This window comes from Cervus canadensis, chromosome 27, assembly GCF_019320065.1.
Source record: "Cervus canadensis isolate Bull #8, Minnesota chromosome 27, ASM1932006v1, whole genome shotgun sequence".
Lineage (NCBI taxonomy): Eukaryota > Metazoa > Chordata > Mammalia > Artiodactyla > Cervidae > Cervus > Cervus canadensis.
The window spans coordinates 2,792,498-2,808,299 of NC_057412.1; the positions used below are offsets into that span (position 1 = coordinate 2,792,498).

The window sequence follows — 15,802 nt, forward strand, 5'->3', positions numbered from 1 at the left end:
CACATATGCCTATAATTAGAATTGTGAAACTAGGGAGAAGTTCGCCTCTCAGTAATGTTACATGGGTCTGCCCCAATTAGATTTGGTATACACATAAGCCAATTATCACTCAGTTTTCTGAGAGTTATGAAATGAATCTCAAAAAACACCCAAACAAACGCTTTCTTTTTTTAAAAGGGGGGAAAGGACCCTAATTAAATCAAATCTTATTCCAGCTAATTCTAGTTAACTTGAACTGTGGCTTACATGGCTTAAGTAAATTTATTTAAATCAGATTATTTCAAAGAAAGAGAAACTGTTAAGAGAAAACGGTAATAGCTATAATCAACCTTTGAATAAACAACTAGGTAATTCCTTTGAAGAAAAGGTTCAAAGGGCTTTCAAGTTGCAAGAGGGCAGCTATAGAGACTTTTGATCCAAATTGCCCAACTCAGAAGCAAGAAAACACCTAAGACACGGGGCTTTCTTTGCCTCGAACATCTCCCCTCTCTTCCCACCCACCCTGTATGAAAAAAATGAGGAAATACAGATTCTGCTAAACAAAATGCAGTTCCCAGTTGCCCTCTGGGATGGCATAATGTCTCTTTCCATTAGCATGTATGTTAGGGCTGTTTGGTTTTAGCGGGTCAAGAGAAAATAGGGTGCCAAGTGAGAAGTTCTAACAAAGGGACATCCAGTTATCAAAGCCTCCTTTGCAACTGTTTCGGGAATTCTGGTTGCTGACACCTGGTTTCTGACATGCCCATTGTGTCCAGATGAGCTATGATGCCTGCCTGGGTACCAGTTCAGAAGCTGCCAAGCTGAGAGGCGATGACTCTGCCTAAAATGGTTCCTGGGATCTAAAGGTCCCCCCACCCATCTCAAGGGACCTGTGGGCTCTAATGTAGGTCTATCATGTCTCCATCTTATTTGTACAGGTCTCCTCTAAGAGGGTTTATCACGTGGCCAATGTGTGTGTGTGTGTGTGTGTGTGTGTGTGTGTTCACTCGGCCAGGTGTGTGCTATCCCATGGGCTCCTCCATCCATGGGACTTTCCAGGCAAGAATACTGGAGTGGGTTGCCATTTCCTTCTTCAGGGGACCTTCCCAACTCAGGGATTGAACCTGCATCTCCTGCATTGCAGTCAGATTCTTTACCGCTGAGCTACTGGGGAAGCCTGGCCAAAGTGTGAGCTACTTGCAAATGCACCCACTATTTACAGAGACTGGTTCTTCCAGAATCTTCTCAGTGCTTTTCAACACTCTCCACTCTTACCGATGATTGTCTAGGGCTATCGCTTGAAGAGAAAGAGGAGAAAACATACACAGGGGCAGAAAGAGAGGCAAAGTGAAGGGCAGAAGCAGCATGGGGGGTGCTAGGTGGGTAAGGAGACCACTTGGCGGGGGTCTGCACTTTGCTGGAATCACCAGCCTCAGCATAGACAACACGCAGGGGAAGTGAAATATTCTAATTCATACTATAATGGACATCCAGCCTTCACACCGCCTGTTCTCTTACACACTATGCAGCTTTAGGGCAACTCTGTGACTGTTCCCCACACAAAGACAAGTTCCAGGTCACCCTGCCAGGGAACCTACAAAGAAATCTGCTTTCCTCCATTCCTCGCCCCCCACCCCCGCCAGGACGTGCCTTTGTCTAATGCTGCAGACCTCGGAAACCAGGAGCAAAAAGACATCCTCCAGACATTTCAGAGTCTGCCTTATTTAAGGCTGCTGCACCTGGCTCTCAGGACAGCTCAAGTGCAATAGTAAAACAATCTGATCTGAATCATGCAAGAATCTTCTAAGAATACATCCTAACGCATTTGAGTCAGTTCTAACAAGGTGGATGAACCTAGCACCTATTATACAGAGTGAAGTAAGTCAGAAAGAGAAGGACAAATACCGTATATTAATGCATATTATGTGGAATCTAGAAAGATGGTACTGACAATCCTACATGCACAGGGCAGCAAAGAAGACACAGATGGAAAGAACAGACTTTTGGACTCAGTGGGAGAAGGAGAGGGTGGGCTGATTTGAGAGAACAGCACTGAAACATATACATTACCAGATGTAAAACAGATAACCAGTGCAAGTTTGATGTGTGACGCAGGGCACCCAAAGCCGGTGCTCTGTGACAAGCTGGAAGGATTGGGTGGGGTGGGGGTGGGGGGTTCAAGATGCAGGGGACACCTGTATACCTATGGCCAACTCCTCTTGATCTATGGCAAGAACCACAATATTGTAATTATCCTCCAATTAAAATAAATAAATAAAAACCGAATACATCCTATAAAATCCCTGGGGCGGGGGGCGGGGGGGGGGGGGATTGGTTTCCTCTTAATTGTTAGTGTCCCAATAATGGGTGTATTTATCAACACCTGTCAACGATGCTTAATCACCCAGCCAAGGGGCCTGGAGTCCCTGGCAGCCTCTTGCCTGTTATTGGGTTGGAAGCCATCTGGGATCCCAAGGAATATAACCAGTCATTTGAATGATGTGTTTTAGAGTCTGGAGATGGTTTTCAGTATTTGCCAAACAAAATTTCCTTCTTGGGTACAAAAGCTAAAATTCACAAAGTTCTGTTGATTCTTCTCTTTTCTTCTAATAGAAAGTCTTTTCAAGCCCTCGAGGCAGAAGAAATTACTTGTACTTGGGGTGGGAAAAGAAAGAAAGGAGTAAAAGATGAGGCTGACATCTGGGTGGAAACTTGATGCCCTATATTTTTGCCAAGAGCAACCACACAGGTAAACAAAAGTAGAATATTTCTGGAGAAGAAGCCATGAGGTGAATTTGCTTATGAACCCTTAGTGGTGAATCAGTTATGATTCACTCCATCCTGGAATTTCCTCCTGATTGACACAGACCTCTAAAGCAGCCCTCTGTTTCACTCTGTACCATCATCCGTGTGCTACAGGGCTAAAGCAAAGACATTAAAAAGAGAAGGTAAGCTGCATTCCCTCTTATTTCAGTGCCCCTACATTCACTGAAAAGTGGAATAAAGCATGGCCAAGCTAAGAGCAGCATTTTTGAACAAAACTATGTTCCCCTTTTCTTAAGAAGCTTTCAGGTGAATTCAAGTAAAAAGAACCCCTCCACAAGTTCAACTCCATCTGAATTAACAGAGAAGCAAAAGTTTGAAGAATTCTAAGAACATGTTTTATGTTTAAATTATTCAGAACCATGCTTAGATGTTGCAGGTAAAAGGAGATGAACTAGAAGTATTGTCTGGGGATTAGAAATAGACCATGGTAATTTTCAAAGTCAGAAATAAATAACTGAGAATTGACAACACAGCACTTAAAGGATAATCTTGCTTTAAAAAAAAAAGTCATACCTATCAGCTTGATATTATTGTCTTCATCTAGCAGCAAGTTTTCTATCTTCAAGTCTCTGAAATAAACAAAACCATACAACATTTCAGATAAGCACTTGAAACATGGAATAACATTTTGCTTCTGAAGGGAAACGAACTGTTGAGAGCCACTTTGAACCAACCCATAAGGCTTGCTGCCAAAACTCACACAATCAATAAGTAAATATTTATGGAACATGATATACGTAATTGCCGCAGAGTCAAAAAGCTAAAGGATTTCAGAGAAGACAGAGAGCAAGCAGGGCATAACAAATCAGTTTCTGGAAGAAGTGGGCCAGAGCTGAAACTTGGCAGTTAATAAAACCAGGAGACAGTAGAAGACATCATTCAAGACAGGCACTGCTAGAACAGTCGAGAAAATACAAATGTGACCATGTTTTTGTGAGATGGTGAGCAAAACCAGCCAGAGTAAGGAAGATTTAGGCAGTTTCTTTTTTTTCCTTTTAATTGAAAACATGATTATCAGTCCTACAACCTCCATGCTTGGGGCCCAAGTGAAATGAAAGTCACTCTGTCATGTTTGACTCTGCGACCCCATGGACTAAACAGTCCGTGGAATTCTCCAGGCCAGAATATTGGAATGAGCAGCCTTTCCCTTCTCCAGGAGGTCTTCCCAAATCAGAGATTGAACCCAGGCCTCTCACACTGCAGGCGGATTCTTTACCAGCTGAGCCACCAAGGAAGCCCAATAGTCGTCCACAAATTGGCAAGGGATGATAAACTATTTAGCAAGCAGCTATTACGGTAGACAGAAAAACAGACCCCAAAAATGTCAGGGTTCTAATCCTTGCATATGTAAACATTACATAACCAAAGAGAATTAAGTTTGCAGATGGAATGAAGATTGCTGATCAGAGGACGAGTGGCTTTTGACCATGGACACTGAGATAACTTGGGAGGTGGGAGGGAGACACGTGCTCAAGGTCATGCCGAGTGTGAGGGGTTGGTGGTTTCTGTGCAACCTGACTGTAAGCCCCTTGAAGGTACAAAACGTTCTGCCTTGCTTACCACTGTGCCCCAGGACCTTTGCACATTCCATAACCCGGTAAATACCAATGACTCTACACTATCCAAGAGATCACTTGGGGTTCCAGAAGAAAAAAACATGGGTGAAAGTATAAGCCATCTATGTCAATGATCATGAGCACCTTAAGTTGCAACCTGTCTGCTCAGACACACCATGAACATTACATGTGTGAGCATATTCTTCCCTTCTATATATACACAAAATGCTTTTTTCCATTGTTTTGAAACATAGCATTCTTGGTCCAGCTTTTATGTTCCGACTTCTGAATACAGACATAGCCAAAAGAGTTATTTTTGTCCTCTTATCTCTATTGTGAGGACTAGAACAGTGTGATCATGATAAACAAAAATGGTGACTGATAGCACTTCTTGGAAGTGCAGAGATGAGGGCAACAGCACTTGCTAGAACTCTGGAGGCCTGGGGAGCCAAAGTGCCCCATCTGTGTCCCATCTCCTGGGGACAGGGGTTTGTAACTTGGTCCCAGCACCGCCACCTCATCCCATCTTCCAAGAGTGGCCAGAAATCTGGATTCGATCCCAGATTTTCAATGTGGGCAACAAATTCACAATTATATCCACAGTGCGTGGGCCAACCTTACAGGCAAGATCCAGCCTACAGACTACCAATTTGCAACCTCAGTATGGGTGGAAGCTCAGCCTTCAAAGGACATGAGATGCCCAGGGAGAGGGAGAAAATAAGGCGCCAACATGCTGGCAGGAACAAGGACGCTCAGAGCCAGCTAAGAAGGAACAGTCAGGCAAGTATTGGCATAGGAATGACGAAAGGGCAGCATTTCAAGATGAGAAGAGTTAAGGAGTCCAGTGCAGGAAGAGGTGAGCTCTAAACAGTCACCACTGGATTTCAGAACTGGAATCCTTGACCCACGACTTGTAGCCTCAAGGCTGAACACCTGAATGAGAAGGGAGATTGTGTTGAACCGAGCAGCTGGGGAAGGTAAATAGATAGTCCCCAGTCCACAAGAGGACTTCCCAGGTGGCTCACTGGTAAAGAATTCACCTGCAATGCAGGAGACTTGAGTTCGATCCCTGGGTCGGGAAGATCCCCTGGAGGAGGAAATGGCAACCCACTCCAGTATCCTTGCCTGGGGAATTCCATGGATAGAGGAAACTGGCGGGCTACAGCCCATGGGGTCTCAAAAGAGTAGGACACAACTTAGCAATTCAACAACAAATCCATATGTGTTCACCAATGGGAAGGAGAATTGTAAACATGCCCTTCAATTCAAATAAAACCATACACTCAAAAAACTGTACCAGTCTTTAAAAGATGTCACCTATGTCCAAATGCAGGGTAAACCGCACCCCCCTCCACCATATAAGGCGATCGTCCTCACTTTTCTGAGGGGAAGACTCTGCCCCTCAGAAGGTTTTTGGAAAACATAAATATATAATTTTTAGAAATGCAATGAAATGATCAAATGACTATTTACACTATTTATCTATGAAGCTACACCATCCTATTTCAGAGCATATATGCTATCATCTCAACATAATTACTTTAGAAATACTGTTCCCATGCCCTCACATCTTATGCAACAATTTCATTCAGACTTGGGGCAGGCAAGAGCAGGAGTCTCCAGTGTAACATGATCTTTCAATTGACTGGATATTTGCGATAAAGCACTATTCGAACCCGTATGTGATATGCTTGTTGGGAATATTATCCCAAGCCATTTAAATAATAAGAGCCCATTTAAAATCTCTATAAATTATCCACTGAGTGAATTGATTTTAGAGTGGTCTCACAAACCCTCATCACTGTGAGTCATATCCCTTTAGCAACGGTCATTAAAGCCACACAAAGTGCCTTCGTCTCCCTTTCCATTGGTTCTCTCAGACTTCTAGAGTTTCCAAGGCCATCGGTGAGTCAGGTCAAGGTTAACCGGTACTTTGCTGTTGAAAATAATGGAGATTATGCCTGATACTATGAGAGACTTTGCAAGCGCTCTGTAAGGCACTTCTTCCTTCCAGAAAATGATAGACTATGTCTTACACTTATATTCAAGCATATATGGTCATTCCCAGCCACTTGCATGGACTCACAAAACAATGTGCCAACAACAGGCCAAACTGTGAATTCTGTGAAAACTGATTATAAAGCAGCAGCACTCTTTTAATCTAAAAGAGGGCCACAGTTTATTTCCAGCAAAATTAAACCTCTCCCTGGGAAGCATGGAAGCCACACGAAGGCATTAAAGGAGAAATTTGGTTCAGAACAAATATTATGAAGAAAAACAGCTTAAAGAGGTAAGGTCAAAGAATGCAACTGCCAAGAATAATAAAACTAAGCTGGATAATTCTGGGGCCACAAAAGACCAAGGAACAACCAACCGCAGTGATTAGAAGAAGGATATAAATGAAAGGCTAAAAATAAGAGAAGATGCAGAAGAGAAAAAAAAGGTCCCCTTTTAAAATAGGGGAAAGTCATAAAACCAGGGTAGAAAGTATAAAAATGTAATTATCACGCTCAGTCATGTCCGACTCTTTGCAACCTCATGGTCTGTAGCCAACCAGGCTCCTCTGTCCATGGAATTCTCCAGGCAAGAATACTGGAGTGGGTTGCCATTTCCTTCCCCAGGGGATCTTCCTGACCCAGGGTGTGAATCTGGGTCTCCTGCACTGCAGTCAGATTCTTTACTGTCTGAGCCACAAGGGAAGCCCCCCAAAATAGAAGAAGATGTAGAAGAGAAAAAAAAACCCACTTTTAAAACAGGGGAAATGTCATAAAACCAGGATGGAAAGTATAAAAATGTAATTATTAGGCAAAAGGAGGGAAATGAAATCAGTTTTTCTTTTCACCTGTTGCATCCCCTAGACACCCACCCCAACCCCTAAGAAAAATGCTCACAGCAAAGCTGGTTAATGGGCATTTACCCATACCCTTTCATCAAGGTTTCTAAAATATTCCAGTGACAACCAATAGAACTGCCGAAAAGTTTCATGACTAGTTAATGGAAAGGTAGGTATATCAGTCTCCACCCAGATCAATGTATTTAATCTACCCAAATGAAGGGAACAGTCAACCTCCTTTGGCTTTATTTCACCTCCTGATTTGTCTTTGGAGGTTTATCTACAAAGGAGAAGACGACTTTCCTTCTGACTCTAGGGAAAAAAGGCTCAAAAATCATATTTTAAAACGTCATTTTACCCTAGGTATTTATCCAAATGAGCTGAAAACTTATGGATACGAATGTTTACAGCAGCTTTATTCGTAATTGTCAAAACTTGGAAGCAACCAAGATGATCTTCAGTAGGTAAATGGATATACAAACTGGGGGACATCTCAGACAATGGAATAGTCTTCAGTCATAAGAAGCAAGTTATTAGGACTTCCCTGGTGGCCCAATGATTAAGATTCCAACTTCCAACACAGGGAAGGTAGGTTTAATTCCTGGTCAGGAAACTGAGACCCCATGTGCCTTGTGGCAAAAAAAAAAACAAAAACAACAAAAAAAAACATGAAACAGAAGCAATATTGTAACCAATTCAATAAAGACTTTAAAAAACGGTCCACATCCAAAAAAAAAAGAGTTTTTTTTTAAAGAAGAAATGAGTTACCAAGTCATGAAAGTCATGGAAGAACCTTGCATGCATGCTCAGTTGCTAAGTCATGTACCACTCTTTGCAACCCCATGGACTGTACCCCAGCAGACTTCTTTGTCCACAGGTTTTACCAAGCAAGAATACTGGCGTGGGTTGCCATTTCCTTCTCCAGGGGGTCTTCCTGACCCAGAGACTGAATCCAAGTCCCCTGCACTGGCAGGCAGATTCTTTACCACTGAGCCACCAGGGAAGCCTAGAAGAACCTTGGTGGTGGTTTAGTAGCTAAGTTGTGACCGACTCTTGTGATCCCATGGATTGTAGCCTGCCAGGCTCCTCTGTCCATGGGATTCTGCAGACAAGAATACAGGAGTGGGTAGCCATTTCCTTCTCTAGAGGATCCTCCCGACCCAGGAATTAACCCTGGAACCTTAAATATATGTTTTTAAGTGAAAGAAGGTAGTCTGAATAAACTATGATTCCAACTCTATGACCTTCTGAAAAAGGTTGTAGACTTAAAAAATATTCACAACTTAAAAGTTGAGAGTTATGTTTTAATCGGCAGTAAATTTTAGGACTTCAAGCCCAGGAGGAAATAGCTCAAATAACCCTGAAGGAACTGCTCCAAGGAGGTGAGGAGGAGAGCTGGTTATATAGAAGTTTTGCAACAAAGGCAGGTAGTCTGACCGTCAAAAAATTATAAATTAAGGAAAACCAGCTATCCCAAGTTAAGGAATTTAGCACTTTGTGGTGTATGGGAAGATGTAAGAGTCTGGCCTCACTGAACTCATTCCTTTGATATGCACTTCAGCTCTCTGGGGCCAGGATCCGGTATTTTCACATCCTGAGGGTCCTCAGGGCTCACTGTGGGGAGTGGCTGTGGTCTGATGGCTACTAGATGGCAAGTATTCTTTGCTTCCCGAGTTCCCTCAGGGCTCACCAGCTCACCATTTATGGTGGCTGCAATTACTGATGACTGTGACATCCTTTGTTTACTGATATGGCAGGAAATATTCCATTTCTCAAGACAAAACTACGGACAGGCAGATGATCACCACTTGCCTGAGGTTGCAGAAGGAGGGCTAGAATGAACAGGTGGAACACATTATTTTAGGGCAACAAATTTATTCTGTATGGGCTTCCCTGGTGGATCAGCAATAAAGAATCTGCCTGCGAATGCAGAAGATTCAGGTTTGATCCCTAGGTCAAGAAGATCCCCTAGAGAAGGAAATGGCAATCCACTCCAGTATTCTTGCTGGATAATCCCAAGGACAGAGGAGCCTGGTAGGCTACAGTCCACAGAGTCACAAAGAGCCAGATATGACTTAGCAACTAAACAACAACAAATTATTCTGCACACTATAATGGTGGCTAGATGGCACCATGTATTTGCAAAATTCATAGAATGTACAACACAAAGAATATCCTAATGTACTATGCACCCTAAAGAACCCTAATGTAAACTGTGTACATTAGTTAATAGTAATGTATCAATATTGATTCAGCAATTGTAGCCAATGTCTTATACTATCACAAGATATTAATAATAGGGAAAACACAAGGAAGGGAAGTGGGAACTCTAGTTCTGCATGATTTTTCTGTAAACATAAAACTGCTTTTAAAAACTAAGTCTATTAACTTTTTAAGTAACACTTGGATATTCTCCCCTTCCTAAGAGATCAGTACTAGGAATGCTATGCCCCTTGCCAAGCCTCACTCAGGATGTTCCATGTGGAGCATCCTTACCACCAGAAGTTAATTATGAGTCCATTCAGCACAGCGGGCCACTCAGACCCTCTGCCCAGCTACTCAACAATGACTCAAAAGGCCATGAACAATCCCATGAGGCCAAAAATTGAAAGATAACTTCTTGAATAATAAAAGGATGAGGGAATTTCCTGATGGTCCAGTGGTTAGAACTCTGCACTTCGACAACAGGAGGCTAGGGTTCAATTTCTAATTGGTGTACTAAGATCTTGTAAGCCACGTGGAGGAGCCAAAAAAAAATTAAAAATTATTCACAAAGTTTTAGCGTTAGTGTGCGCGCGCGCGTCAGTCACTCAGTTGTGTCCAACTCTTTGCAATCCTATGGACTGTAGCCCACCAGGCTTCTCTGTCCATGGGATTCTCCAGCAAGAATACTGGAGTGGGCTGCCATGCCCTCCTCCAGGGGATCTCCCTGACCCAAGGATTGAACCAGGATCTCCCGCATTGCAGGCACTGGCAGGCCTCTCTAATCCAGAAAACCTCCCCATGGTCCCTGTGAAAAGCATGGTTTTTAGCTCCACCCCGAGAGCAAAACATCTGTCTGTGTTTGGTGTCAGGCCTGTGAGATGGGAGGGAAGGTTCTGACAGCTGACCGGTTTGCACCTGATGATAAGACGATGCTCAGTTTCACATTTAACAGCCCTTGATGGGATCAGCCGCCTTGCGGAGAGGAGAGAGCCGTGGAGGGCTCTTCCTCCCGACCCGCAGTGGGACAAGCTCCTCTCTGCGGCCAGCTGACCGCAGGCGGTGTGAATGAGTCACTGGAAGCGCTGGGGAAGGAAGGGAAGTGGTCCCTGAACAGACAGGAACTGGCTTTCCCTGGGCCAGTGGGGCTTCCAAGAGGACTCGGGACAAGTAAGAAAAGGGGCAGGGCGTGTGTGGCGGAACCGGTGATCAGGACAGTGCTGGGGGCTGGGGTGGGAACGCTGTGTCTTGGGAGCGAAGGAAAGCAGTCAGTGGAGTGGCCCTTTGCCCAAACAAGAGGGAGCACAACCCAGGGGCTTCTCGGCCCTTCTTTGATGACTGGGCAGGGCCAGGAGAAATGTCCGGTGGGGCTCCTCATGGCGTCCATCCCACCCCCGCTTGCCCCCCAGACCCAGCACTGGGCCTATTCTCTACACTGTTTGAGGTTGGGGTGTGGGGGGGGTGGGTAGGCATTTTTCCAGAGATTGAGAGGAAGGCCCAAGGGGAGAGCCCTAATCACCAGCCCTTTGTTCTGGGTTATTTCAAATGCACAAGCTCCAACAGGCCTGACTAACAATTAAACGTTCGCCCACAGGCGAGCAAGCATCCCTCCCCCTCCAGGAACCCACCCACCCAAAGGCTCCTTTAAAGGCATCCCTTTCAAGATGGTAATCTCTAAGGTTTGGAGACAGGCCACCAGGAGCTCTGCCCTCCCAGACCCAGGGGGTGGCGGGGAGGCCCCTGTTGCCATAACAAACACGGGGTCCTGGGGCGCCCTGGGGGAGGGGAGGTGCAGCTGCTGGGGAGACAGGGCAAGGGAGTGTGTGCGCACAGGCTTGCAAGGGGAACACACGCTCGTGCATGAGAGTGCACGTGTGTGCAAGCACGTCTGTGTGCGTACGTGTGCCTGTGTGCACACGCACAAACATGCTGCCCAAATACCAGGATGACGGGGCCTCACCCCGCGAGGCAGTGAAGGTCAGGCCTCTAACAAACCCCGGGCCTAAACTGGGGGGCAGGAATTTAAGAGAGCTTGCCCGCGGGGGCCACTCAGGGCTGAGACCCAAGAGGAAAGGGAGGAACAGAGCGGCATGAAGCAGAGGCTGCCAGGGAGGGGAGAGGAGGTCAGAGGGCGGCAGGGGGACGGGGGAGAGCTGGCGAAGGCCTAGTGTGGAGGGGGGGCGAACCTGGGCCAGGACGGCAGCCGGAGAGTGGGGCAGACAGGCTCCAGGGGCCGGGGCTCGCCAACAGCCCTGCCGAGCCGCCCTGGAAGAGTCACTTAAACACTCTGAGCTCCTGATTCTTTCTTTGGAAAATGGCATCCTAAGAGGGGCCACCTGGCAGGACCGGTTGACGGGTAGAGATGACAAAACGGGCCCCTCGCAGCTGCACAAGCACCGACAGATAAGAGGAGAGACGCTGGTGTGGCCAGGGGAGACGGTGAGGCTAGAGGTTCTAAGACTCAGTGAAGGGGAGGCTCCAGAAGAGATTTCAGATAAGTGACTCCCTCGTGAGAAGCACACAGCTGTTGTTCGGTCACTCAGTCCCGTCCAGACTCTGCGACCCCACCGACCGCAGCATGCCAGGCCTCCCTGTCCCTTGCTGTCTTCCAGAGTTTGCTCAAACTTATGTGCATCGAGTCGGTGATGCCCTCCAACCATCTCATCCTCTGTTGCCCTCCCCCCTTCTCCTCCGGCCCTCAATCTTTCCCAGCTTGGGAGGCAAACGAAAGGTCAGATAGAAGGGGTCTGAGAGGGGAGATGGGGAGCCTGGACCAGACTCACAGAGGACTAGGGCTGGGGGAGAAAGTTGTGCCTGCGGAGATGGCCACAAGATGGATTTTAGTAATGAGCTAAGAATAAAGCATTCAAGAAAAGCACATAACTCCCCAAGGCAACGGGCATTTTGCAGTGAACAAGAGTTTTTTTGTTTGTTTTTTTGTATATTTTTTAGTTAGGTTTTATAGTCAAAAGTGCTATATTAAAACCAAATGTGGGAAGTGGGAAGGCGGTTCAAGAGGGAGGGGATATACATATACCTATGGCTTATTCACATTGATATATGGCAGAAACCAACACAATATTGTAAAACAATTACCCTCCAATTAAAAATAAATAATTTTTTAAAAACCAAATGATTTTTTAATCTTTGATTTATTTATAAGATGAGCAATTTGGTTAAATGCAAGAATAATTTGTTAAGCATGTACCTGATTTATTTATTCAAAATGAAACCTTTTTCGAATTCCTACAATGCTCCAGAAACTAACTCTGCTCATAAAATGAAAGAGCTATTCATTCGCTAAAAAGATGCCACCCTACAAAATGTGACCTGAAAACTAAATAAAGTGGTATGAAGTCAAAGAAGAAACTCCCTTAAAATTCCACAGAGAATATGGAATATTCCAGAAAGAACATGAATTGGCCGCCTGAAAGCTTCCATCCAGTGCTAACTCTGACACTATCTGTATTCATTCAATTTCCCTTCACTCATCCAACAGAGTCTTACTGTGTCTGAACTGGGTTGGGTGCTGGGCTAGATGGTGGTCTGTGCAAAAGACAGAGAGGAAAGAAGTCAGTTATCTTGTGAAGCTGAAGCTGATGTTATTCCAATACTCTGGCCACCTAATGCGAAGAGCCGACTCGTTGGAAAAGACCCTGGTGCTGGGAAAGACTGAGGGCGGGAGGGGAAGGGGGTGGCAGAGGATGAGATGGTTGAATGGCATCACTGACTCAAAGGACATGAGTTTGAGCGAACTCCTGGCGTTAGTGAAGGAGTTAGTTGTGTCTGACTCTCACAAAAAGTCAGACACAACTTAGCAACTGACGAACAACAACAATCTTGTGAAAAGTGTTTGGAAAACAAAGTAGAAGGTGCTGGGGAGTCTATGACCAGGGGAGAGACTCCTGGAGGAGGTGACCTTCTGAGCTGGGACCTGAAGGATGAAGACAATTCAGCCAAAGATTTCAAGAGCCTGGTGGCTCAAACGGTAACAAGTCAGCCTGCAATGCAGGAGACCCGGGTTCGGTCCCTGGGTTGGGAAGATCCCCTGGAGATGGGGATGGCTACCCACTCCAGTATTTTTGCCTGGAGAAGTCCATGGGGTCGCAAAGAGTCAGACACGACCAAGTAACAGACAGAAGCAGAGAACAGCTCTGGGGCCTTGAACACACAGAACACGGCCTCCACGGATAAAATGAATGAGGTGGACTCAGTGGTAGCTACAGCGAACACGTACTCAGTACCTCCTGAGGGCTTTGAGCTAAGCACTTTACAGGAACTGACCCATTTAATCCTCACAACAACCACGTGAAGTGGATAACCCCTTACCCCTATCGTGTAGTTCCGGAAAGTGAGGCAGAAAAGCCTGAGAGATTTGCCCAGTGCAGCTTTTAAGCGGTAGACCCGGAACGTGGACACAGGCAGCCTGGCTTAGAATCCACACGCGGACCACAGTGCACCCCAATCCACAAACGTGTCGGGCGAGAGGTTTGTGAAATCCTGCATTTCTTATCATGCTTTCTCAGTCCCCATTAAATGAAAGAACCTTTGATCTATATAACCAGTGTCTCCAGATGTGTGCTCGGGCCCCGGGGTCTCCAACAGCCCCAGCCCCCAAAGTGAGCAGAAGTCACCCCTTTCTCATCCGCCTTCCCCTCTCACCCTCTCCAAAGGAAACCAAAAAGGTAAAAGAACTTTGTAAGAACCCCATCAGCACAGGTGGGGTCTGCTTCTTGTCAGGCCCACGAGAACAAAGGGTCCCCTCTGGCCCGGCATTCCCCGGAGTGCAGAAGGCCCCTTGCCAGCCCAGACGAGTGACTGGGGTCACGGCTCTGGGAACAGTCGTGCTGACACACGGGCGCAGGGTCCCTCTGATCACGCCTCTCTCTCACTCCCAGCCCTGCTCATCTCTTCCTGCTGAGGGACGGCGGTATTGCGTGACCCAGGTATGTTTTGTCTGCACGGCTTGATTGGACTTCGTTATTTTGAACGAACAGTTGAATCTCCAATGAGACTCTCGGCAGAATCAGCATTCCTGATGATGGATGACAGAAGGTCAACGCTTTCTGTATGACAGAAAAATCATCAGATGTTGGCGTGAGCCCAGTTGAGAAAAAGAAAAATGGGAAAAAAGAAACCCTTGTTAGATTTTAAGCCCGAAGTTATCTCAGGCAGTCCTCAGAGGGTGTAATGAAGATGTGAGGACCACATTCTAACTTTGCAAAAGTGAACGACCACACTGTTGCAGCAGATGACACAAAAAGTATATGGCAGGTCCTTTTTCTTTTCCTTTTTTTTATATCTTCATTTATTTTTGGCTGTGCTGGGCCTTCATTACTGCGAGAGCTTTTCTCTGGTTGTGGCGAGAGGAGACGACTCTCTAGTTGTGATGCATGGACTTCTCACTGAAGGGGCTTCTCTTGCTGGGGAGCACAGCCTCTGGGGTACCTGGGCTTCAGTCACTGCAACACGGACTCAGTAGCTGTGGCTCTCAGATTCTAGAACACAGGCTCAATAGTTGCGTCTTGAGGGCTTAGTTGCTCCGCAGCATGTGGGATCTTCCCAGATCAGGGATCAAACTGATGTCTCCTGCATCGGCAGGCAGATTCTTTACTACTGAGCCACCAGGGAAGCCCAGGTTCAGTTTTTTTTTTGGTTGTTTTTTTTTTTTTTTTTTTCAGTTTATTTATTTATTTATTTATTAGTTGGAGGCTAATTACTTCACAACATTTCAGTGGGTTTTGTCATACATTGATATGAATCAGCCATAGAGTTATACGTATTCCCCATCCCGATCCCCCCTCCCACCTCCCCCTCCACCCGATTCCTCTGGGTCTTCCCAGGTTCAGTTTTAAATGAAGTCCTCTGCCAGCTAAGGAAATCTGCTTTATAGACGCTTGGTTTTCTTTTTTCCCTTCTACTTATAATAGTTACATGATTTTTAAAGATTCACTTCCTTTAAATGATATTTAAATAGCTCTGGGTTGAAAATTAAATATTTAGGTTTAATTTCACAGGAAATGAGGGCTCTGCCAGGCATTAAGCTGACGATAATATGACAATACGGTATCAGACTCATCAGGAAATATGCTTTTTAAAGTATCCTCTAACACACATCACCTAAAGCCCTTTAAATCATATAATGTAGCCACCAAAATTCATCCTAAATCCTTTTGGATGATCCAGTCTGTTTGCTCAGAAATCTTCCCGCTAGGGATACCAGGACATCTGTGAAATGCTATCTAAACTCTCTTCCTCATTTGAAAACTCTAACCTCGGAATTTGTGTGTGTGTTAGTCCCTCAGTCGTGCCCAACTCTTTGCGACTCCATGGACTGTAACCCGCCAGGCTCCTCTGTCCACCGGATTCTCCAGGCAAGAATACTGGAGTGGGTTGCCATTTCCTT

The 15,802-nt window shown here is 45.6% G+C and overlaps 1 protein-coding gene across 2 annotated transcripts in view; it reads right to left on the bottom strand.

Annotated features, from left to right (window-relative positions):
- Positions 1-15,802, bottom strand: part of HUNK (hormonally up-regulated Neu-associated kinase) — a 124,009-nt gene that overhangs the window by 60,326 nt on the left and 47,881 nt on the right. For both annotated transcript variants that reach the window (XR_006265814.1, XM_043448852.1), the window contains exon 3: positions 3,319-3,374. Coding sequence is in view for 1 of the 2 variants with exons in the window: in XM_043448852.1 (XP_043304787.1) it covers positions 3,319-3,374 (56 nt within the window). In the remaining variant the exon portion in view is untranslated. The remainder of the gene's footprint in view (positions 1-3,318; positions 3,375-15,802) is intronic.